This window comes from Plectropomus leopardus, chromosome 16, assembly GCF_026936395.1.
Source record: "Plectropomus leopardus strain MGB_pleo_1.0 chromosome 16, ASM2693639v1, whole genome shotgun sequence".
Lineage (NCBI taxonomy): Eukaryota > Metazoa > Chordata > Actinopteri > Perciformes > Serranidae > Plectropomus > Plectropomus leopardus.
The window spans coordinates 34,116,730-34,140,833 of NC_142191.1; the positions used below are offsets into that span (position 1 = coordinate 34,116,730).

The 24,104-nt window shown below is 44.2% G+C and overlaps 1 protein-coding gene and 4 non-coding genes across 5 annotated transcripts; 2 read left to right on the plus strand and 3 right to left on the minus strand.

Moving 5' to 3' along the window:
• The first annotated feature begins 5,122 nt into the window (after window positions 1-5,122).
• trnag-gcc (transfer RNA glycine (anticodon GCC)) lies at window positions 5,123-5,193 on the plus strand. Its single transcript has one exon. It is a non-coding gene; the product is annotated as a tRNA-Gly (tRNA).
• A 4,232-nt stretch (window positions 5,194-9,425) lies between these two features.
• Window positions 9,426-9,497, plus strand: trnad-guc (transfer RNA aspartic acid (anticodon GUC)). The gene has a single exon. It is a non-coding gene; the product is annotated as a tRNA-Asp (tRNA).
• Window positions 9,498-9,650: 153 nt separating this feature from the next.
• On the minus strand, window positions 9,651-9,721 carry trnag-gcc (transfer RNA glycine (anticodon GCC)). Its single transcript has one exon. It is a non-coding gene; the product is annotated as a tRNA-Gly (tRNA).
• Window positions 9,722-10,102: 381 nt separating this feature from the next.
• trnav-cac (transfer RNA valine (anticodon CAC)) lies at window positions 10,103-10,175 on the minus strand. Its single transcript has one exon. It is a non-coding gene; the product is annotated as a tRNA-Val (tRNA).
• Window positions 10,176-14,718: 4,543 nt separating this feature from the next.
• LOC148187012 (uncharacterized) lies at window positions 14,719-15,842 on the minus strand. The gene has a single exon (XM_088089362.1). The coding sequence runs from the start codon at window positions 15,598-15,600 to the stop codon at window positions 14,719-14,721; it is 882 nt and encodes a 293-aa protein (XP_087945488.1). The 5' UTR covers window positions 15,601-15,842.
• Window positions 15,843-24,104: the final 8,262 nt, after the last annotated feature.

Here is a 24,104-nt window from a genome sequence, read left to right on the forward strand (position 1 = left end):
ACGAAAGGCTCTTTGTGGTGTACTACCTCTCAGCTGTTGTGATCTTGCGACACCTCCAACGACCGGGCGTGGTGGAGCACATGACCGTGAGTGTTTCCGTGTTATTTTGGTCTGCATTGGCAAATTTCCCCCTGATATTTTAGTCATTAACACTACTAATTAATTTGATATCCTCATATTTTTACAGGTCAGGGAGTGGCTTTCCAGGAGAAGATGCGAATCACACTACATCGTTGGGGTACAGGAGCACAAGACAGCAGCACAGCAAGTGGCCTCATTCGCCCTGTCAGAGCAGGAGGAGCGTGTAAGTTCATCACATTTTCTGTCAGAACCTGTCAGAACATCATTTCTGTTCCAGCAGAAAGTAATCTCAATTTCCTTTTGTCCTCTGCCAACAGTGGTTTGATGCGTACTACAGACTGGTGCGGCCAGAGCTCCAGAGAGGCACCAGGAAACGCAAGAGGGATGTGGAGGATGGGATGGATGGAGAAGAGAGATTCTTCATTTCCACTGCAGGAAAGGTGAAAGGTGTATGAGCGCTGGGAGAAGCAGCAGCTGAAACTGCGACAAGAATATGTTCACTGTGAGTATTTTCTTTTGACATTATTTTCACGTAAACATAATTACATGATTCAAAGTCCTAAATTATTATCTTCGTGACTAACACAGCTTCTTTTTTGACAGCACTCTTCCCTTGGCGTCAGCCACCACATAGGCATGGGTCGGTAAAGTCGGTAGCCGACGACTTCTTGACGGGTGGAGACCCTCTGGATCTGATGGTAACATCATGAACTGCCCACAGATTCAGAGACTTGTGAAGAAACAGAAGTGGAAAGGACTTTGCATTCAACACTCTGAAGGGAAGGGCACAAGAGTTTTCACAAAGCGCACATTTTGTACTGGTGAGGTGGTCTGTGATGATCATGGACGTGTTGTCACAGCCAGTGAGGGCCAAGAAGTGAGCAGCTGTGATTGCCACCCTGGACAGCAGACTCCAGGCCGGTTTATCAAGCGCTCAAAAAAGAAGGCCAACGTCATGCCCAAACATTTCACGTTTGAAATGGATGTAGAGGAACGACATGTGACTCTTTTCCTTGCAACCAGGACGATTTCAGCACATCAAGAAGTGTTGCTTCCCGGTGGAGTCACCAAGAAATCTTTTGGAGGAGAGGGAGGAGGGCTCCCATAATCTGCCAGACATCAGCCTTCAGTCATTCTGTTACATGTCCCAGACCCGCTGAACTGTAATCGAATACTCTTAGCCAGCCCTGAAGGCTCCATCTCGACACGCAAAGACATTAAACCAGGTCCTGGTTTATTATGCAAAGTGGCCTGCTCTTCACCTGCCTGCATTCTCTAAGTATACAATGTAAATACTGTAATTACAATTATACAAAGCCACATTCTGCTGCTCTTGCTGTCATACACTTTTACTGCTCTCATGTTACTGTTAATACACATATGTACAGGTCACATACTTAAATCATCTGTCTGTGCTGTTCATAATGGATATCCATATTGATCTATTTTAACAATGTTACTGCTAATACACTGCCTGTTTTTATATATAATATATTCTGTCTACAGTGCTCTGCATGAATACTGCACCACCTGTACATATTGTATATATGGCCTATGTACACTGCACAATGGCAACATATATTGTGACTGTACTTTTTAAATATGTCTGTCTTACTAAAGTGTGGTGTTGCTAATGCAATTATTTGTCTCCTGTGTATCATTTGGGGAATGTCAGCACAGGTAAGAGTGAGGGCCAGAACAAAAGCAGGGTCATTACAGGAACGTGGCTCATCGGGGGATGGGACATGGCAGCTGCCCACAGAGCAGCAGTAGTTGCAGTAGTAGTAAGCCTGGACCCTGGCTTGCTGTGGGGGGAGGGGGGCTTTCAAGTGGGTAGGCTCATTCTGTGTAAGATACAGGTCACTGAAGGCAAGGAAGCCTGACAAAGTGATCACAATTATGGGGAGGTGTGTGGAACAATATCCCCCTGGCTGAGTCTCACCTCCTACACAAAGGCTACTACTGTATGAGAGGGCCAGAACAAAGTGCTGGTCTGTGGGGGTCAAGTTGGTAGGCTCATTTGTCCCAAGCTATGCAGGGTTTATTTATTTGTTTTACCCCTCCATGGCCTGGCAGAGTCCTCCCCAAATGACCCTGGTGTACCAACTTGACCCCCACAGACCAGCTCTTTGTTCTGCTTAATGGCTCTTCTTTTGTTTAGGCACTCTCACACTGCAGCCTGCCTGCACACAACACTGCAGGCCCATATAGCTCACCATTGCCATCATGTGGTCAGAGCAGGTAATGCAGGGTCACCCCTGCCACTCAGACTCCATACTTGTAACATTGTTACATCTGTAACCTTTGTATTGTTACCTTAGGGAATATAAATATGGGTCATAATTTGGAATATATTTATTGGCACTTGAATTGGAAGCATGCGCTTTAGATTTTTTTGAAAACTTTTTGAAAATTTAGATATTCACCTCATTTCAACTATCCTGAAATGAGACTGAGTTTCCCTCCTCAGAGTCTGTGCAGGATTCTGCAGAGTTCTACAAGAACGTCGTGAGCTGCACAAGAGGCTGCAGATAGAACCTCATCACATATAAATAAAGCTCCCAGCAGCCTCCACTGATTCTCTCTGACTGATAGACAAAGCAAAGATTTGCTCCCCAAACCAAAGTAAAGTGGGAGTCAGTGAATAGAGGGGAAACTAAATGAACGGCCAAAAGAAGAAGCTCACTTCCAACACACACTCAACTCACATCACCAGTCAAAAAGCAAAAGCACAGAAAGCCAACTGAAGGTGTCGACTCTCTGGAAACACACGAGCAAGTGAGCAGGAGAAGCCCACCTCCCTATAGAGCCTCCCAGCAGGCTGATTGGCAGCAGCTGAGGGAGAACATCACAGCTGCAGCCAATAGCTCCTGATCAGCAGCACACCTGGGACCTGGATTTTGGAGCTCTGAGGAGCTCTGAGCACAATAACACTTTGATGACATGAGATTCAGATTAAAGCAGTTTCTTCAGCTGAACATTTCAAATGTTTCATTTCCTCTTTGAGTTGACAATGTGAGCAAACAGCAGAAATGTTGAACACCATCAGAAAGCACCTCAAAGTCATTTGCAATTGGCAGGTTTTGAACCACTTAGTACTTCTTTGTAAGTTAGACAGCGCAGGACTTTGTTTGCCCTAGCTGGCTCCACAAAGACTGCAACTCAACATGGGTACCACGACAGTGGCGATCAACTAGCTTTGTTTACCCAGGCTTTCTCTCCCTCAGGCTCTGTGCAGGTCCCCATGAAAGAAGACGTTTGACATGCCGTTGCACTCTTGATGGGCACAAAATGGATCGATGTGAAGAAAAGATTGCATCAAAAAACCAGTGGTGGCTGTGGGTAATACAACCATGTGAGCATTGGTGGTTCACTGGCAGAATCCTCACCTGCCCTGCAGGAGGCCTTGCATTCGATTCCCAGCCAATGCAGTTGTCAGTTGCTTCATTGACACTGTACCATAGGGCCTTTTATGTGAGCTCCGACACATCTGTCAGTGGGCAATCAGGAAATGACTGTTACAGTGTTACTGTTGTTGTCCCTGCTCATTCTGACACAGACGAGGTGAGGTGATGCAGTGGATTCGAATAGGAATCTACCCTCATTCCCAGTCAGGGAATTGAACCCCGGTCTCCCGCATGACAGGCGGGGATACTCACCACGATACTAACGAAGAGATAACGAGTAGACGCGGGTTCGATTCCCGGTCAGTGCAACACCTTTTGGCAAGACTGAAATTGCAGTGTCAGGTTTGTTATGTAGCACATAACTGCTTTCAAAAAATCAGTAGGAGAAAACAGCCCAAATTTCCTTGCAGTTCCCGTGTCTAGGCTGCTCATTTCGACAGGTAAGACACACTTTGGGCCCCGACACACTGAGCCCACGGTCGTCCGACGCTCAATGTCGGACCGTTGGTGAGCATTTGTCGACCTAGGTTTGGCTGTGTCTTGCACCGTTGGTGCCAGTCAGCCATTGACGGGCCTTGTCCTTGTACGGGGAAAATTAAAAAAATCATGGTCAGGCTGAGCCTTGCAAACACATATAACCCTTACCTGGGAGGGAATAAATCTGGCAGAGTGGTGCACAGAGAAGTACCTCCTGCTCAACATCAGCTGAACCACTGAGGCGACTGTTGATTGTAGAAAGAAGGAGGCAAAAACACAGACCCTGTCTGCATCAGTTGAGCTGAGGTGCAGCAGGTGAACAGCTGTACGTTCCTTAATATCACAGTCACTGAGAGCATATGTTGGTCATCACACATCACCATCCAGGCTAAAAGAAAAGGACAGAATAGGCTCTACATCCTACAGAAACTTGGCAAGGCTACATTCTGGAGCAAGATCCTGGTTAACTTCTACAGAGGAGCAATAGAGATTATTCTGTGTTAAACCTTGGGAGGAGCTTCATTCCCGAGGATGTGGAACTCCTCTTTAATCTTCAACAGACGTAGACGGATTAGGGACAACTTTCAGCACTGTCACATGAGCACTGGTGACAACCATTCATTTCTGTCTTCATGTATAAACAAGCATGGGTTCACTCTTGATGTTTTCCTGCCTCTTCTGTCTCGTTGGTGCTCCCTGCCACCCGTAAGAATTATCTGAACTAAATTTTTTTGAATAAATGACAGTAATCCTAATATTCATCAGAATTGTTTTATTCATTAAATAAGTTCCTTTGTTTGGCTCTGGATTTTAAATAGTTCTACTTTATAATTCTGTTATTTAAGTTGCCAAATTATTATTACTTTTCATAACTATTTGTATATTTTTTGTGACCATATGAATGTGAGTTACAGTAGTCATATGATCATAATAACTTGGCACCACGACGGTGGCGATCAACTAGCTTTGTTTACCTAGGCTTTCTCTCCCTCAGGCTCTGTGCAGGTCCCCATGAAAGAAGACGTTTGGCACACCGTTGCAGTCTTGATGGGCACAAAATGGATCGGTCGTGTCCCGCCTTATTTGGCCTAGGAAGAATATGAAGACAAGATTGCGTCAAAGAAGCAGTGGTGGCTGTGGCTGTCACTGCCATGTGAGCATTGGTGGTTCAGTGGTAGAATTCTCGCCTGCCACGCGGGAGACCCGGGTCCGATTCCCGGCCAATGCACTGTGTCTTTACTGCTGTATGGACTCAATGGTTGCACAACTTCTTTGTCTTCTTGCAGTTAATACCCCAGAGAGGAGCATTAGAAGATGCTGGCGTTGGTGACATGTCATACACCACACCAGAAGCAACACTTGTGACTCTTTCCCCCTGTTTTTCTTGGGTAAGAAAAGGCTTGCTCCTATCTTAAATTTAGCTGCATTTTGTGCCTGTCTGGTGCAGAAGGCAGTGAGTCAAACTTCCAGGTGTATGCACGTGCCATCACCAAAGTGGTATTGGAGTCAATGAGCATTGGTGGTTCAGTGGGAGAATTCTCACCTGCTATGTGGGAGGCCTGGGTTTGATTTCCAGCCAATGCAGTTGTCCTTATTGCATACGGGCTACACAGGAGCACTTACCAAAGACCAGAGGAATAACTGGCGTCCCCTGTGGTTGTAAATGTGAATGAAGTATATGTTTGTTTAGTTTTGTAGCCTTCTAGACATTCTAGAATTGTAATATTCTACAGATACATCATAACATTCTAGAACTGTAACATTCTACACTTACATCATAACATTTTATTACTTTAACATTCTACAGTTACAGCAACATTCTAGAACTGTTACATTGAACAAAAACAGCAACATTCTAGAATATTAACATTCTACAGTTACATCATAACATTGTAGAACTGTAACATTCTACAGTTACATCAAAAAAATTGTAGAACTGTCACATTCTACAGTTATATCAACATTCTAAAACTGTAACATTCTACAATTACATGATAAAATTTTCTTACTTTAACATTCTACAGTTACAGCAACATCCTAGAACTGTAACATTGATTAGTAACAGCAACATTCTAGAACATTAACATTCTACAGTTACTTCATAACATTGTAGAACTGTAACATTCTACAGCAACTTTCTAGAACTGTAACATTCTACAGTAACAACAACATTCTACAACTGTAACATTCTGGTTACACCATAACATTCTAGAACTGTAACATTCTACAGTAACAGCAACATTCTACAACTGTAACATTTTAGTTACATCATAACATTCTCCAACTGTAACATTCTACAGTCACAGCAACATTCTACAACTATAACATTCAACAATAACAGCAACATTCTAGAACATTAACATTCTATAGTTACATCATAACATTGTAGAACTGTAACATTCTACAGTAACAGCAACATTCTAGAACTGTAACATTCTAAAGTAAAAACAACATTCTACAACTGTAACATTCTAGTTACATCATAACATTCTACAACTGTAACATTCTAGTTACATCATAACAATGTAGAACTGTAACATCCTACCCTTACATCATAACATTTTATTACTTTAACATTCTACAGTTACAGCAACATTCTACAACTATAACATTCAACAATAACAGCAACATTCTAGAACATTAACATTCTATAGTTACATCATAACATTGTAGAACTGTAACATTCTTCAGTTACATCAACATTCTAGAACTGTAACATTCTACAGTAACAACATTCTAGAACTCTAACATTCTAGTTACATCATAACATTCTGTGTTCTGTGTTCCTCTGTTTTTCAGCTGTTGCCAGAGTCCTGGCGGGCAGCTCTCACTGTGGAGCAGCAGCAGTGGATCTGTCGGGTGCTGTTTTCCAGGGACAGCTAGGGGAGGCCTCTGCTCATCAGTGAGCTGAACGTCTGGTGGTACCCCACCCAACCCCGGCCGGTCTACAACCAGCCTCCCGTGTCCCCCCACCCCTTCTTTGCATGTCGGCTGTTCCTATGGATGCCACACCGCATCTGGCATCTACAGCTGACATGCCCCCAGCCTTTGTGCAAAGGGTCCATGACAAAGGCTGGGCTGTACAGGACCATCTGGAGGGTCCTAGACATCGACGGCTGGTATCTCATGGCCACTGAATACCTGTGCCGTCGATGTAAGAAGAAGGTCGGCGGGTGGTCACAGGGCATCATGAGGCAGCTTCCCCCCACCTACAGCTGCCAGTTCCCAGCTGTATAATCAATTTAAAAAACATGTTAAACAAACACACACACACACACACACAATATATATATATATATATATATATATATATATATATATATATATATATATATATATATATATATATATGTATACATTTAGAGAGAGAGGTGTGTGTTTGTATTGAGTGACCTGTTTGATGTATTTATGTGGTGACAAAGCTCGACATAATGTTTGTGTTTCTGCAGGCTGTCCTGTGACCACGGGGTTGTTGGACAGCTGAAGTCTCGCACCCTGGCCAACAGTGCTAATCGGCTGTACAACACCCTGGGGGAGCAACATTCAGACGCCTGGATGCGGAGAGCGATCCAGTACCTCGGCGTGTGCGAGCAGTTCCTAGCCTTGTCCTCTGTGAGGGGGTAATTTCCAACACCACCGGAGATGCCCCCTCTGCCATCACCCATCTGGCTGCTGACGGTGTACAGCTACGACATCCTGACGCAGCTGGATGAGTACAAGGCCAGGATCACTTCAACCTTTGGATCCATCTTGAAGATGGATTCCACCAAGAAGGCGAGTAAAGCTTCTCACACTTTTCTCACAGCTGCTTTTACACCACAGCTGTGTGTTTATTTAAAATCTCCTTCCCTCTGTCCAGGTAACGAAGAAGCTCGCAGGTACCGCTTCGGACACGGCCGCCTGGGCCACCAACATCGGCAATGAGCACGGGCAGGTCCTCATGAGCGTCCTCACCTGCGCTGAGAGCTCTGAGGGCCTGTCCATGATGGCGGGCGGATTGATGAGGCGGTACCGACTCGCCGGGGTACAACCCCCCCAGCTCAACTACGTGGACCGCGACTGCTGCAACAGAGACGGCGTGTTGAAGACAGCTGCTTGTTTTCGGTCTGAAACTGAGAACGTTTATATTGATATTGATAATAACAATAGGATTAAAATGACACTAATCACACTGTGTTCACAACATTCAAAAACCTAAATGAAATAATCAAACAGTTTATGAAAATTAAACCGCACTACGTTCTTCTATCACAGGAGTGGGGACAGCTCGTGGTGCGCCTCGACATCTGGCACCTGATGCGAAGTGTCGCATCAGGTGTGACCACAGAGTGCCACGACCTGTACCCAACCTTCATGAGGCAGCTGTCTCATTGCATCTTTGAGGTCGACGCCGAAGATGCCCGCCGTCTCACCGAGGCTAAGCGGTCCGAGCTGGAGGGGAAGCACGGGATGGTTGGCCTGACTGATGCTGAGGTGATGAAGAGGATCTCCAAGGAGGTGTGGAGGCTCCACTGTTGGCGCAGGACACGTGGGGCCGTGGAAACCGCACTCCTCATCAAGGATCTTCTTGACACCTTTAGCGGACCAACAGGACTCAGCAACCTGGACGTCCCGTTGCTGAACGCTCTCCGCATCCAGGACATCTGGAGTACGCAGAGGCGCCACCTCAGCTGCATCCAGGACCCACCGGGGGTGCAGCTTTACACGCAGACTGGCAGACTGACGAAGGACGGAGTTAGCCTGCCGGTTTATTGCTGTGCGAGGGGCTCCACGTCGCTGGAGTCCTTCCACCTCCACCTCAACCGGTTCAGCCCAGGTACTTTCATGTGTCTCTCAGCTCGTCAGCAAATCAATTCTGTATTCGCATTTCAGGCAGACATGAATTAATATTTGATCCAAAACCTGCCTTTTCAGGAACACGAGCTAGTGCTAAACACTTCCAGGCGTTCCTGGTTGAAGGACTGGTGAGGTGGAATGAGGACCGCGCAGCAGCGGCAGCTGCACCACCGGACGCAGCTGAGGAAGGCATGGCACCTCTGCACTCCTACAGTGGCCACCTCAAGCACCTTAACCAGAAGAGCCAAAGGGTGCTTGGCCTTCAGATGGTTAAGGACTTCACCAAGCCTGCTGAGTACATGTGATGTGCACTACTTTATTTCAACATGGTAACTGTGAGCAAAGGAGTATTTACTGAGTCTTACTTTCTGCCTCTGCAGTGTGACAGGGGAGCTCATCGGGGTTGAGTACCTGTACCAGCAGACAGGAAAAGTGCTTGAGGATGTCAGCTTGCCCAGCTCAGACACGGGAACTGCATGGAAATTTGGGCTGTTTTCCCCTACTGATTTTTTGAAAGCAATTAGTTGCTACATAACAAACCTGACACTGCAGTTTCAGTCAAGGTACACTAACTGGGAATGGAACCCACCGTGATTGCGTAGAGGGCTATTTCTTACAAACATCTCCTCGTTAGTATAGTGGTCAGTATCCCCGCCTGTCACGCGGGAGACCGGGGTTCAATTCCCCGACGGGGAGATTAGTTTCCTTTTCAAACATGCTGCAACACCTCAACTCATCCATGTCAGATGGCTAAACAACATTGCTGAATTGGCTGGAAAAGTGGCAACGAGCAAGAGCGCTGTATTAGTCATTCCCATTGACAGACATATTCATTGGAGCAAGGAATTTTGCATTGGCCGGGAATCCAACCCAGGCCTCCCACGTGGCAGGCGAGAATTCTACCACTGAACCACCAATGCTATACCTCGGGCAGAATCAAGCAGATGGTTGTCGCTTGCCCCAAACAAGCAGCAGAAAGACTGGATACACGGGAAGGTTAGCAGAGGAAAGGAACAGAGAGAAAACACTACGGAACGAGGCAGAATGATCTGGCAGAGACGTGAAGAGCAGCTTTTCTGGAGGAGCTGATTGCTCCATAGGCCTGGGGTTTTCTGTGTGCCTCATTATAGTGTTGTGCAGTCTGCTGAGCCTCATGCACATTTGGCAAATCCATGTACTGCCTCATCAGTGTTGGACATGGTGGAAGTTGCAGATCTTTTGATCATCGCCAGTAACAGCAGCTAGTCATGCAGCGTCAGGAAACGTGTGATGTTTGAGATATGATCACGAATATGTCTCCTTGTTTCCGTCCGGTTTCGAATCGGGGACCTTTCGCGTGTGAGGCGAACGTGATAACCACTACACTACGGAAACACGTGCTGTGTGAAGCCACAATCAGATATTAGTCGTTCATGCTTGGTTGATAAGTGCTGAAAGCGACCTATGGTCACGTTGTACAGTTTGAACAACGAGTTCATATGTTTCCGCCTGGTTTCGAAACCGGGGACCTTTCGTGCAGGAGCCGGATATAGTGATCACTAACTTTACTAACTTTTCCCATTCATTGTCTATGGCAGTGATTATTATTACAGATGCAATATATTTTTGGCCAAAAGTGGAATTGTGGTGGCGCTGTTTCCCCCACTTTTTTTTAAAGAGATGAGTTTATCTTGTCATTTGAGTGACAGACGACTGGAGCAGCAGTGATTTCAGTGGGGATTTTCCATTTGACAGTGTTTTTTTTCCAACTGCGGTGTCAAACGTAAAGACAAACTCGCCGAATGTAAGCGAGCTGTTTTTTAAGTACTAAATTTAGATGTATATGTGCGTAAACTGTATACTATTGATAAAAATAGACTCAACTTTTATTGTTTAACTCAGGTTTTTTTTTTGCCAGGCAATACGAAATGAACGTTAGCTAAAGTCAAGTCAAGTCAAGTCAGTTTTATTTATATAGCCCATTATCACAAAACATGGTTTGCCTCAGAGGGCTTTACAGTGTATGACATCCCTCTGCCCTTAGACCCTCACATCACCCAAGGAAAAACTCCCCAAAAAGAACCCCTGTAACGGGGGGGGGGAAGAAACCTCAGGAAGAGCGGTAGAGGATAGTGAGGGATCCCTCTTCCAGGACGGACAGACGAGCAATAGATGTCGTAAATAGCAAGTGAAATACAATCATGGCAAAAAAGGAAAGAGAAAGAGAGGGGGAGGGGGAGAGAGGAGGGGGGGGGCACAGAATAATAGAAACTGATGCATGTCATATTACAATAATGGTAGGTGTGAAATTAGTAATTGCTCTCTATGATGATGCTGATAGAGATGATAACAGTCTCATGCATATGTGAAAGGGAGTTGTCCAAAGGCAAGATCACAGCATCGGCGCAACCAGGACCAGACCACGATCAGGCCGAGCGGGGGGCACAGAATCAGTACAGCCACAGCACGAGCACAACCAAAGGCAGGGTCGCGGCATCAGCACAGCTATCACCACGGTCAGGCACAGTCAAGGTTACGGCCAGGATCCAGGGAAACTAGGAAACAAGGGAGCAGGAACGCTCCCGAGAGGCAACAGGATTAGCGTAGTGCAGTTCAACAGACCCAGGCTCTGTAATCGCGAGCCCCAGGTAGTGAGAGTACCACATGGCTATCACAGAGCTAAGCTAAGCTTGCACATGGCAATGCAGTAAACAGACATGCATGATTTCTGATGGCAGCATTGAGAGAAGGAAAGGAGCTCAGCATATCAGAGGAAGTCCCCCGGCAGGTTAAACCTATGTCAGCCTAACTATGGGCTGGTCCAGGCAGCCTGAGCCAGCCCTAATTATAAGCTTTATCAAAGAGGAAGGTCTTAAGTCTACCCTTAAAAGTTGAAACAGTGTCTGCCTCCCTGACCGAAAATGGGAGATGGTTCCATAGGAGAGGAGCGTGGTAGCTGAAGGCTCTGGTTCCTAACCTACTTTTGGAAATTTTGGGAACCACAAGTAACCCTGCGTTTTCAGAGCGCAGTGATCTTGAGGGTTGGTAAGGAACTATGAGCTGTGACAGATAGGATGGAGCCTGACCATTTAGAGCTTTGTAAGTAAGGAGGAGGATTTTAAATTCAATCCTGGATTTCACAGGGAGCCAGTGCAGAGAAGCTAAAACAGGAGAAATATGATCCCTTTTCTTGCTTCCCGTTAAAACACGAGCAGCAGCGTTCTGCACCAGTTGGAGAGACCTAAGAGATTTGTTTGGGCAACCAAATAATAGGGAATTACAGTAATCCAGCCTAGAGGTGACAAATGCATGTACTGATTTTTCAGCATCTGTTTGGGAGAGGATATGTCTAATTTTTGCGATGTTACGCAAGTGAAAGAAAGCCATCCTTGAAGTTTGTTTTATATGGGAGGCAAAGGATAAATCCTGGTCAAATAAAACTAAAACTGTAAGGTTCCTTACAGTTGTGCTAGAGGCCAAGGTAATGCCATCTAGAGAAATTAAATTGTTGGAAAAGGAGCTTCTGAGGTGTTTTGGGCCAAGAACAATAACTTCAGTTTTGTCTGAATTCAACATCAGGAAATTACGGCTCATCCAGGCTTTTACATCCTTAAGACATGTTTGAAGTCTAGATAGCTGATCAGTTTCATCTGGTTTCATAGATAGATATAATTGCGTATCATCAGCATAACAATGGAAATTTAAGGAATGTTTTCTGATTATGTTGCCTAGAGGAAGCATATATAAAGTGAAAAGGATTGGTCCAAGCACCGAACCTTGTGGCACTCCAAAGCAGACCTTTGTATGTACGGAGGGTTGATCATTGATGTGAACAAATTGGGAACGATCTGATAAGTATGACTTATACCAGGCTAGTGACGTTCCTTTAAGGCCAATTGAGGTTTCAAGTCTGTGCAGTAAGATTTGATGGTCAATGGTGTCAAATGCAGCACTGAGATCTAATAGGATTAAAACAGAGATCAGACCTGTGTCAGAAGCGATAAATAAGTCGTTATTAATTTTTACTAGTGCCGTCTCTGTGCTATGATGAACTCTGGAGCCTGACTGAAAGTCCTCGAATAAACTGTTGTCTCGGAGAAAGTCACAGAGCTGATGAGCAACCACTCTCTCAAGGATTTTAGAAATGTAGGGGAGATTAGATATCGGTCTATAGTTAGCTAAAATCTCAGGATCGAGAGTGGGCTTCTTTAGAAGAGGTTTAATGACAGCTACTTTAAAAGACTGGGGTACATAACCTGTCAATAAAGACGCGTTGATTATATCTAATAAAAAGTTGTCTAATAAAGGTAAAACTTCCTTAAGGAGCTTAGTTGGGATGGGGTCTAGCAGGCATGTTGATGGCTTAGATGCAGAACCAAAGTATAGAGTTGATGAAGGTCAATGGGGGAGAAATGGTCTAGATAAATTTCAGGCCTTGCTGCCATAATCAGGCTATCTGAGTTCGGGGTCAGGTCAGTTGAGGGTAAGAGGTGATGGATTTTATCTCGAATAGTTATGATTTTATTATTAAAGAAATTCATAAAGTTGTCACTGCTTAGGGCTGAAGGAATACAGGGCTCTATAGAGCTGTGACTCTGAGTCAACCTGGCTACAGTGTTGAAAAGAAACCTGGGATTGTTTTTGTTTTCCTCAATTAGTGATCAATAATAGTTTGCCCTGGCATGGCGGAGGGCCTTCTTATAGACTTTAAGACTGTCCAGCCAGACTAAACGGCACTCTTCCAGTTTGGTCGAACGCCAGTGTCTTTCAAATTTTCGCGATGTTTGTTTCAATTTGCGAATCTGGAGGTTAAACCATGGGGCTAATTTTTTTTGTTTCATTATTTTCTTCTTGAATGGTGCAACAGTGTCGAGAGCTAATCGCAGTGAGCCAGTAGCATTATCGATGAGACAGTCAATTTGGGAATGACTTAAGTTAGTAGTAGTGTGCTCAGGAGTTGTAGGACATGGTAATGATGTCAAAGCAGAGGGAATTAGTTTCTTAAATTTAGCCACTGCTGAATCAGATAGACATCTAGAAGAGTAGCTCTTACTGAGAGGCTTGTAGTCAAGTAATAAAAAATTAAAAGTTATCAAATAATGGTCTGACAGAGCAGGAATCTCAGGAAAGACTAATAAATCTGCAATATCAATGCCGTATGCAAGAACAAGATCAAGTGTGTGATTGTAGCGGTGGGTGGGTTTATGTACACACTGACTGAAGCCTATTGAATCCAAAAGTGTGGAGAAAGCAGAACTAAGGCTGTCACTATTAACATCCATGTGGATGTTAAAATCCCCTACGATAATAATTTTGTCTGATTTGAGCACTAAACTTGATATAAGCTCAGAGAACTCAGATAGAAATTCAGAGTATGGGCCGGGGGTGCGGTACACTATGACAAATAGAATTGGCTGTAAAGTTTTCCAGGATGGGTGAGAAAGACTAAGAAAAAGGCTTTCAAATGAATTATAGTTTAGCTTGGCCTTAGTGTGAATTGCTAAGCTTGAATCAAAACTCCCCCTCCTCGGCCAGTGTCCCGCGCAACGTGACTATTTATATGACCAGGAGGAGTGGATTCATTCAGGCTAACGTACTCTTCAGGACAAAGCCAGGTCTCAGTGAGGCATAATAAATCAATATGGTTATCCAATATTAAATCAGTGACTAAATGAGCCTTGGTTGATAAGGATCTAACGTTCAAGAGTCCGCATTTAATTCTCCTGTTATGATGCTGTATGACAGGAGATGAGTTAATTTTTATGAGATTTTCATGTACAACTCCCCTTTTGTTTATTTTAGTATTAAACAAATGAAGTGGTCGGGGGACAGACGCTGTTTTTATAACATTTGCATTATGGGTGTGTGACTGTGCTAGAGGAAGCTCAGAGAAGCGTGTAAGACTGCGACTCCGAAACCTGGTCCCAACTCTGGTTTGTCATGGCTTTGGGCCTCTAATAAAATCAGCCAGATTCTTAGAGAGGAGAGCGGCTCCATCCAAAGTGGGATGGATGCCGTCCCTTCGGATAAGACCAGGTTTACCCCAAAAGGAGCACCAAATATTAACGAAGCCCACATCATTTGCTGGACACCACCACGACAACCAGCGGTTGAGTGCTGACATGCGGCTAAACATGTCATCACTGGTCACATTGGGGAGGGGTCCAGAGAAGATTACGGTGTCCGACATCGTCTTGGCGTACTCACACACCGACTCTATGTTAATTTTAGTGACCTCCGATTGACGTAACCGGGTGTCATTGCCGCCAACGTGAATAACAATCTTACTGTATTTACGTTTAGCCTTAGCCAGCAGCTTCAAATTTGACTCGACGTCGCCCGCTCTGGCCCCAGGGATACATTTGACTATGGCCGCTGGTGTCACTAACTTCACGTTTCGCAAAATAGAGCTACCAATGACCAGGGTTGTGTCCTCGGTCGGTGTGTGGCTGAGAGGGGCATACTTATTTGAAACGTGAAGGGGGGGTGGGTGGTGTACCGCGGGCTTCGGCTTACTATGCTTCGCTCGGACAGTCACCCAGCCTCCCGGCTGCACGGGGGCTGCCGGGGGACGGCTAGCAGAGGCTACGCTATGTCGGTCCGCACCGGCTACAGGGGGCTTACTAACAGTCGCAGCTAAAGAGGGATTATCCACGGTGCGGAGCCGCGCTTCCAGATCGCTAAGCCTCGCCTCCAGCGCAGCAAATAAACTACACTTGTTACAGGTACCACTAACACTGAAGGAGGCAGAGGAGTAACTAAACATCTGACACACTGAGCAGGAGAGAGCAGAAGAGGGAGAGGAGCAGGGAGAAGCCATCGCTAACCAGAGCTAATGCTAACGAAGCTAACCGGCTAACAGTGAGAGAGCGGCTGTGAATACACAGGAAAAACCGCTGAGAGGAGGAGACAGCTGTGAGTGATTAAGTAAAACTTATGTGAATTTTCAGTCACAGATAGATAAGAGCAGCCGAAGTAAGGAACAAGTTAGAAGATTAGCTGAGGATCGCTCGTAGGAGCAGCTCAGAGACACTACCAGAGACACAGACAAGATACACCGGAAGTGATGTAACACGCTTACCCGCAGTACGTCAGCACGTCAAAGGCAAGTTCATAATGTTAATTCGGGCTATATATTGTATGTATCGTCACATGTCACTGTGGAAGAGCTGACAATCGGAGTTCTCAATTTCTCTCTTGCTCAGACTGATATATAATCGTGCTTTTTTTTCGACCCATTTATCATGTTTTCTGAAGTTAGGCCTGCTGTAAGAATGGAGCCTTTTGTCCCTTCGTATTTTTTTTAAGTTGATTTTGTCTTGTGGGCAAGTTCATTCATTTTTAGTAGGTGAATATTATAACATATGTCATTTTCATTGTCTGCACGTAAGATCGGGGTTTATTTGCAAACACAGTGTTAGATTACTTTTAAAATGTGAAACAGAGATTTTGTTATCCCATTTGTCTAGTTTGCAAATTAACATATGACTAACATATCTAAGTTTGCTGTAAAGCAGCTATTATTAGCAAAACATTAAAATTGGAAAAAAAAATTAAAATTCTGCAAGACAAACTGATTTTTACAGTACTGTGTCCTGTTGGCACAAACTGAACCTTCTGTCAACATTCCTGTAAAGGCATATTTGTTCATCTATACACAGCCTCTGCAGCTAAACATCTCTGTTATGCAAATAAACACTCCCTAATTTTTTCAGTGCATCCTTGTATCCACATTACCCTGTTTAGATGCTTTTCTATGTGCATTCCCGAACAATAATCCCATTTTCTTCTCTTCTTTAGAAATGTAAGAAATAATATCCACAAAACACACATGCATTAACAACATACTGGATTTTCATGTTAACATCATTTTAAAAGTTGTTAGCTGTATTGGTTCAATCAATCAAATCTTTATTTGTATGGCACTTTTCATACAAAGAGTAACACAAAGTGCCTCACAGAGATTAAAAACAATAACAGAAATGAAAAACATCAAAGAAAATCAAGAAAAATACAGACAGCCTGACCCTCCCACCCCCACATATACGTACGCAACAAAACACACACATTCATGTAGATATTCCCACACATATTCGCAAAGGCACCTGAACACCCCCCCTTACCACCCACACACACGCACACATACACCAGCACACACCAATTGTTACTAAAGAGACATGGCTAGGCACTGAGACCTGAGGCGAGGGAGAAGCTACCTTTGGGGGCCAACCTCACTGAGAGAGGTCACGGTCCAGCACCGCCGGGGCGCCGCCACAGAGACCATCACAACCCGGGCGGACAGGAGTGCCTGCACCAAGATGCCGAGCCCTCTAGCCACCCGGGCCGAAACAGTCCACGGTACAGCACCCCCAATGGTGGACCAGAGACCACTCCCAGTCCGGTAGGCCCCGATGAGGAAACACTGGAGCTAAAAACTAACACAATAAAATAAGGTAAAGAACATAAAAGCTAAGAACGTAAGGGACTGAAACAGTAAAATAAGACAAAGAATACAAGTGCACAGTAAAATAGTTTAAAGGTTATAACCGCTAATAATTAGATAAATAAATAAATAAATAAATAAATAAATAAATAAATGGAGACTAAAACAGTGGAATAAGATAAAATAAAAAAGTAGAATAAATAAATAAATAGTTAGTTAGTTAGTTAGTTAGTTAGTTAGTTAGTTAAAAGCCTGATTGAAAAGATGGGTCTTGAGCCTCTTTTTAAACACTGTCTGTGATCCTGAGGTTCTCCGGCAGGCTGTTCCACAGACGGGGGCCATAGTAACTGAAAGCCGCCTCCCCATTTCTTTTAGAGCTAACTTGTGGTATGGTTAAAAGGCCAGTGCCGGAGGACCTCAGGGTCCGCGAGGGTTGATAAGGTAAAAGCAGCTCAATTAGGTAAGAAGGTAAGAAACAAAATAGATTACCATAACTATGCTGATGACACCCAGCTCTACATTTCAATGTCCCCAGGTGACCATAGCCCCATACAAGCACTGGGTAAATGCATGGAGCAAATATCTGAATGGATGTGCCATAATGTTCTTCAGTTAAACAGAGGAAAAACTGAGGTAGTTGTTTTTGGACCCAAGGAGGAACGTCTTAAAATCAGCATGCAGCTCCAGTCACTTCAGTTAAAAACCTCAGACCAGGCCAGGAATCTGGGTGTTGTCATGGATTCAGACCTGAATTTTAAAAAACACATACAAACAATTACAAAGCCAGCTTACTATCACCTCAAGAATATTTCTAGGATTAAAGGTCTGATGTCGCAGCAGGACCTTGAAAAACTTGTCCATGCATTTATCTTTAGTCGAGTTGACTACTGTAACAGTATCTTCTCTGGTCTGCCTAAAAAGTCAATCAGACAATTGCAGCTGATCCAGAACGCTGCTGCTCGAGTCCTTACTAAGACCAAGAGAGCGGACCACATCACTCCAGTTCTGAGGTCTCTACACTGGCTCCCTGTCTCTCAGAGAATAGACTTTAAAATTCTCTTGCTAGCATATAAAGCACTGAATGGTTTAGGCCCAAAATGCATCAAAGACCTTCTAGTCCAGTATGAACCATCAAGACCACTCAGGTCATCTGGTGCAGGTCTGCTCTGTGTTCCAAAAGTCAGAACTTAACATGGAGAATCAGCATTCAGTTTCTATGCTCTGTATATCTGGAACAAACCACCAGAAAATATCAGGTCTGCTGAGAGTCTGAGTTCTTTTAAGTCAAGGTTAAAGACTCACCAGTTCACTGCTGCCTTTGACTAAAAGGCTTTTTACTTTTTAAATTTTATATTTTACTTCGAAACTCTGCACTGCAACTCTTATTTCAATATATGTGTTTTTATATTTTTGGGTTTTATCTGTTGTTTTCCCACTTGCTTTTTTTTTAATCACCTTTTACATGCTTCTTTTCTAATGTTTTAAATGTGTTTCCTTTCCCCTTGTTGTTGTATTTCAATGTTCTGTGTGAAGCACCTTGAATTGCCTTGTTGCTGAAACGTGCTATACAAATAAACTTGCCTTGCCTTGCCTTGCTTTGAATCAAAGTAGGGCTGGGCGATATGGCCTAAAACAAAAATCTCCGATTTTTTTTACAAAAAATCCCGATTCACGATTTAAATCGGTTTTTTTCACCCCCTACCTAAAACCAATTTGCAGATGACAAAGAAATTGTTCAAAACAAGTTTCAATTTTATTTCGTTTAAATTTTCCCTTCTGGGGTTTAAGTTACACAAACAAGCCACAAAAAAGAGATGGCAAGCCCTGCCTGCCATTGTAAACAGTGACAATGTAACTTTTCAGTAAGCTTTATCTAGTTTCAAAATGACACAATGCACTCTAAAACTAACTTAAAAAAATAAAACAGAAAATTATAAGACCCTTTTTTGAGGTTGATAAAATGAAGTGCAAACAAAACTCTCAAATCCGAGACCATGGTTCTCAGCCGGAAAAGGGGACGAAGTCCTGCCCCAAGTGGAGGACTTTAAGTACCTTGGGGTCTTGTTCACGAGTGAGGGAAGGATGGAGCGGGAGATCGCCAGGCGGATCGGTGCAGCGTCTGCAGTAATGTGGACTCTGCACCGGTCTGTCGTGGTGAAGAGGGAGCTGAGCCGAAAGGCAAAGCTCTCAATTTACCGGTCGATCTTTGTTCCTACTCTCACCTATGGTCACGAGCTTTGGGTAGTGACTGAAAGAACAAGATTGCGGGTACAAGCGGCCGAAATGAGTTTCCTCCGTAGGGTGGCTGGCTCTCCCTTAGAGATAGGGTGAGAAGCTCGGTCATCCGGGAGGAGCTCGGAGTAGAGCCGCTGCTCCTCCGCGTTGAGAAGAGCCAGATGAGGTGGCTCGGGCATCTAATTAGGACGCCTCCAGGACGCCTCCCTGGTGAGGTGTTCAGGGCACGTCCCACCGGTAGGAGGCCCCGGGGAAGACCCAGGACACGCTGGAGAGACTACGTCTCACAGCTGGCCTGGGAACGCCTCGGGGTCCCCCGGGAAGAGCTGGACGAAGTAATCGGGGAGAGGGAAGTCTGGGTTTCCCTGATTAGGCTGCTGCCCCCGCGACCCGACCCCGGATAAGCGGAAGAAAATGGATAGATGGATGGACAAAACTCTCAGTTACCTGAACATGTTTTGCATAATAAAGAGGTACTTGTGTGGTAAACAAAAGTATTTGGTCAATATTTTAATTCCCTGAATCATGTTAACTAAATTAAACATCTGCATCAAATAAAATTAAACATAACATTTCTTCTTTCTGCATTAAATAGTAGCTTTCCACTGTAAACAACTGTGAAAATGTAACTTTTCAGTAAGATTTTCTTACTGACAGTGACATAAACATAACATGAAATAAAATGTATGTAAGCCTTTTTGACAAAACATTTACAAAAGTTTAACAACTTGCTATTCAGTATCCAGTTACCTTAACATATTTTGCATAGTAAAAAAGTGCACGTTTACAAAATGAAACATCTGCATTCACAGCATTATCAACAGCATCAAATAGTAGTGCATGAGGTGCTTCTTTGCTGTTTTTAAACATTTTTAGCCAGGAAGACAAGCCTGTCTACCACCTCTGGCTTGAGGCATGCACGGTGGCATGTAACAATGGGGTCCAAAACTTTCAGCAGGTGAATAAACCCCGGCTTTTCCACGGTGTATATGGGCACCATATCTCTTGCGATATACATCGCGACTGCATCCGTGACAGCTTTGCACCGGGCTCCTTTCTTATCATACAGGATACAGTTTGTCAATGTTTCCAAGACGGTAGGTTGTTTTTTGGTCGCGGTGCTTGGGCTGCCGCGGTCTTGTTCCTTTCGTAGGGAGCAACACCTCTCCCACTCAGCAGCATGCTTCTGTTTGAGGTGCTGCAGTAAATTGGTAGTACTGTTACCTTTTGTAGCAACAGCCTTTAAATAGACTTTGCAGCAAGGTGCTGTTTGTTCAGTGTCTGATGCCACAAACCCGAACCAATTCCAATGACTGAAGTTACGTTTCCGTTCTTCGGAGTGAGATCTGCACCGCTTGCCGCCATGTTGTTTGTGTATCAAGCGCAGGGGGGAGGGGGGCTCGCTGAACTACAGGAGCCCAGCAGGCAGGCGTTGGTTGCGGATGTTGATGAGAAAATCGATTTTCATTAAAACAAATCGACATTAAGTACAAATTCGAATTAATCGGTAAAATCGATTTATCGCCCAGCCCTAAATCAAAGCAACAAAGTAAAACACTAAACTCTGACTAGGCAGCTGTGATCTATTCTGCCCTCCCTTCCCATCAACATGATCTTGTAGCTCAGCAGAATCTGCAGGGCCACAAACACCAGTATCTTACAGGAGTCACTAATCATCTTGCCCCACACGTACATCACACAGACACTTGACCGTACCTTCAGGCTGGGTGATTCCCATCAACATGATCTTGTAGCTCAGCAGAATCTGCAGGGCCTCAAACACCAGTATCTTACAGGAGTCGAATGCTGAGGGGTGATGAAGGGTTTTCAGGTTAGACTTATCAGAAGCTTTGACGTGGCTGGGTTTTGGGTGCACTAAACTTAAAACTGTATTAAGGAACTGGCCACCACATAGATAATATTTATTTGCCCATGTACAAATATTGTACATGTTTTTATAAAAAAATATATAAACGTGTAAATCCATTGCTGTGTTATTACAGCATACTGTAAATGCCGGTGTATAAAACGCACCTTTTTTTCACTGAAAAGTGATGTGCATCTTACACACCGGTGGATCCTATTCACCAGTAAAATACAGAGAGAGGTTGGATCTAGATATGATTATGATTATAGGTATGTGAAAGGCCGTCCACGCTAAGAATGATAACTGTTTCAATAACTGTACCTAAAGATGATGTGAGCATCCACTCTTATGAACTGTAACACCGTGTCAGGCATGCATTCCAGCTGTGTCAGCAGCTGAAAATACTATAGACCCGTTACTGCTGTATGTTGGACAAAAAAATAAAAAATTAAACCAGGCGGGTAGAAAAGCGTTTTCCCCACAACACCCCCCAAAAGCAGCAGTCATGCCAGCTCTTGTGAGCCACATTAAATGACATGGCGGGCCGAATTCGGCCCATGGGCCTTGAGTGTGACACATGTGCTATAATGCTAACATTCGTTAGCACGTGTTAGCAAGAGCTGGATTGCATGCACTCCGCTAGCTAACTTAGTTAGCACTGCTAGTCTTGGCGAATGCTGCTGTTGGCTGTATGCCCAAAATTAACCATTAACCAAAGCGTACACGATGTCACGGGTTTATTATAAAATGTGACTTCAAAAACTTTGCTTACCCTTATACAGTTGTAGCTGTTACCGCCAACGTCAACCGAAAAACCTGTTTAGCCTGACGATGATGACACAGACCCACTTTGCGCAAGCGGGTGTCGTCAGTCCCAATTCAGGGTCTGCACTCCCATCATCACGAAACCAGTGCACCCTGATGAAGCGGTTGTTGAGTATATTAACAAATTGTTGTTAAGAGTCTACACATACACACACACCAACACACACCAGCTGGAGTTCATCTCCTCACAGCTCACACTCTGCCTTTTTATTTACGACTCTACTTCACTTGTTTTTTTTTTTTAAAAAAAAAAGAACTACAGAAACAAATAAAAACACCAAACACCAACGTATATCTCTGTCGTCAGTCCCAATTCAGGATCTGCATCCTTCGGAGGCTGCATTTGAAGGCCGATCACGCCACAACGCCGCGCGAAGTCTGTCCCAATTCAAAGGCTCCTCCAAATGCAGCCTTCACCTGCCTGTTTTTGAAGGATACGCCGCTACTATCCTTCGCAGCCTCTCATATCCCAAGAGTCATTGCGCGCTGCACTTAAATGCTGAAAAAAATTGTCACCATGGCGACAGGTAACAGAGACCCGAGCGACGAGTTGACTTTTAAATGTATTTATGTTTTTAGTTAGCGTTAGCTTGTTTCAGCTTATAACGTCGGATATTTTAACCATCAAGGAACCATCATAAAAACTCTGATAACTTTTTGATAAAAGTAGGGCTGTCAACAATTGTAGTTGATTCAGAGATTTTAATGCGCTACTTTTTTTTTTTTATCAATGCGAATGAATCACATGACCAGAAATACGAGTTAATCACCCGACATTGTGTCACAGCTGCACAGGAAGCAGACAGAAAGCTGGCTAGATCCAGTCAGTCTTCAGTAGCTGTGTCCCAATTCAGGGTCTGCATCCTTCGGAGGCTGCAGCCTACGCAGCCTTCGGAGGCGCCTCCGAAGGCTGCATCAACGGTTGTTAATTGGGACGGTCTAGCCTTCGGAGGATTTCCTGGTTACGTCACGAGATATTCCCGCCCTTACCCTACGTCACAAAGGAGTTCTATTGTCAAGGCTCGCGCTCGCGGGAAAGAGAAGAGGGACAACTCAAAAACGAAAAGAAGTTATGGAGCCTGAGCTAATCGTTTTTTTATTTTTAATTTTTATTTTGCTGGAGGAAGAGGAGAAGCGCCTCCGTCAGCGCCAGCGTCGGCGGCTGATTTATCTCCGGCTGAGAGCGGACCATGGAGAGGTAAACCTGTTATTTTAACCCAAAGTAATGTTATCATTAGCTAGATAACAGTTATGCTAGTTAGCAGTAACTAGCATACCTGTATACATTTATTACCAAGAAGTGACAATAACGCTAATTATAGAAACTATTGTGATGTCTTTTATAAGGGTTTTTATTTGTTTGTTCATTAAATAAAGTGCTGAGATGTCAGGCTACAATATTCAAATGTACATTGATGTCCAATATTATTTAGTTAATGTGCAGTACATTACTTTCTACAGTGTATTGTGCTGTATTTGTTTCATTTTATTTCTAATAATTAATATATTCCAAATTAATAAAGTGACTGATAACCTGATGTTGATCATAAGAAAGATCAAGTGATCAAGACAGATCTTTCAAGTGGATAGACAGAATAAGCATTATCTATCTAAGCTATGAAATTAACTAAAAGATCTCGTTAACTCAAATTAAATAGCTTTTGTTGAGATAATCATTTTTTATCCCCTGTTCTCCTCCTTTCCCAATTCAGACCAGACCCCTGTACTGCAGGATAAACCTGGCCGTCCCTGTGCTGGACAGGTTTTTTGGGCAGGGTGACACCAGGCAGGACTTCAGGCTGAGCAGAGAGTCTCTGGCAGTGCTGCTGGATCTTCTCCACCAGGAGCGGAGACACGGATGGGGAGCCACAATAGAGACCTTGGTGTTGCTCTTCTGGCTGGCGAGTGGGGCGTCATACAGGGTGGTCTCCAGAGTGTTTGGGATGCCTCGCTC

What these genes read in the sequence shown, in the direction of transcription:
- LOC148187012 (XM_088089362.1), bottom strand. Translation starts at nt 15,600, where the DNA reads ATGGCTTCTCCCTGCTCCTCTCCCTCTTCTGCTCTCTCCTGCTCAGTG.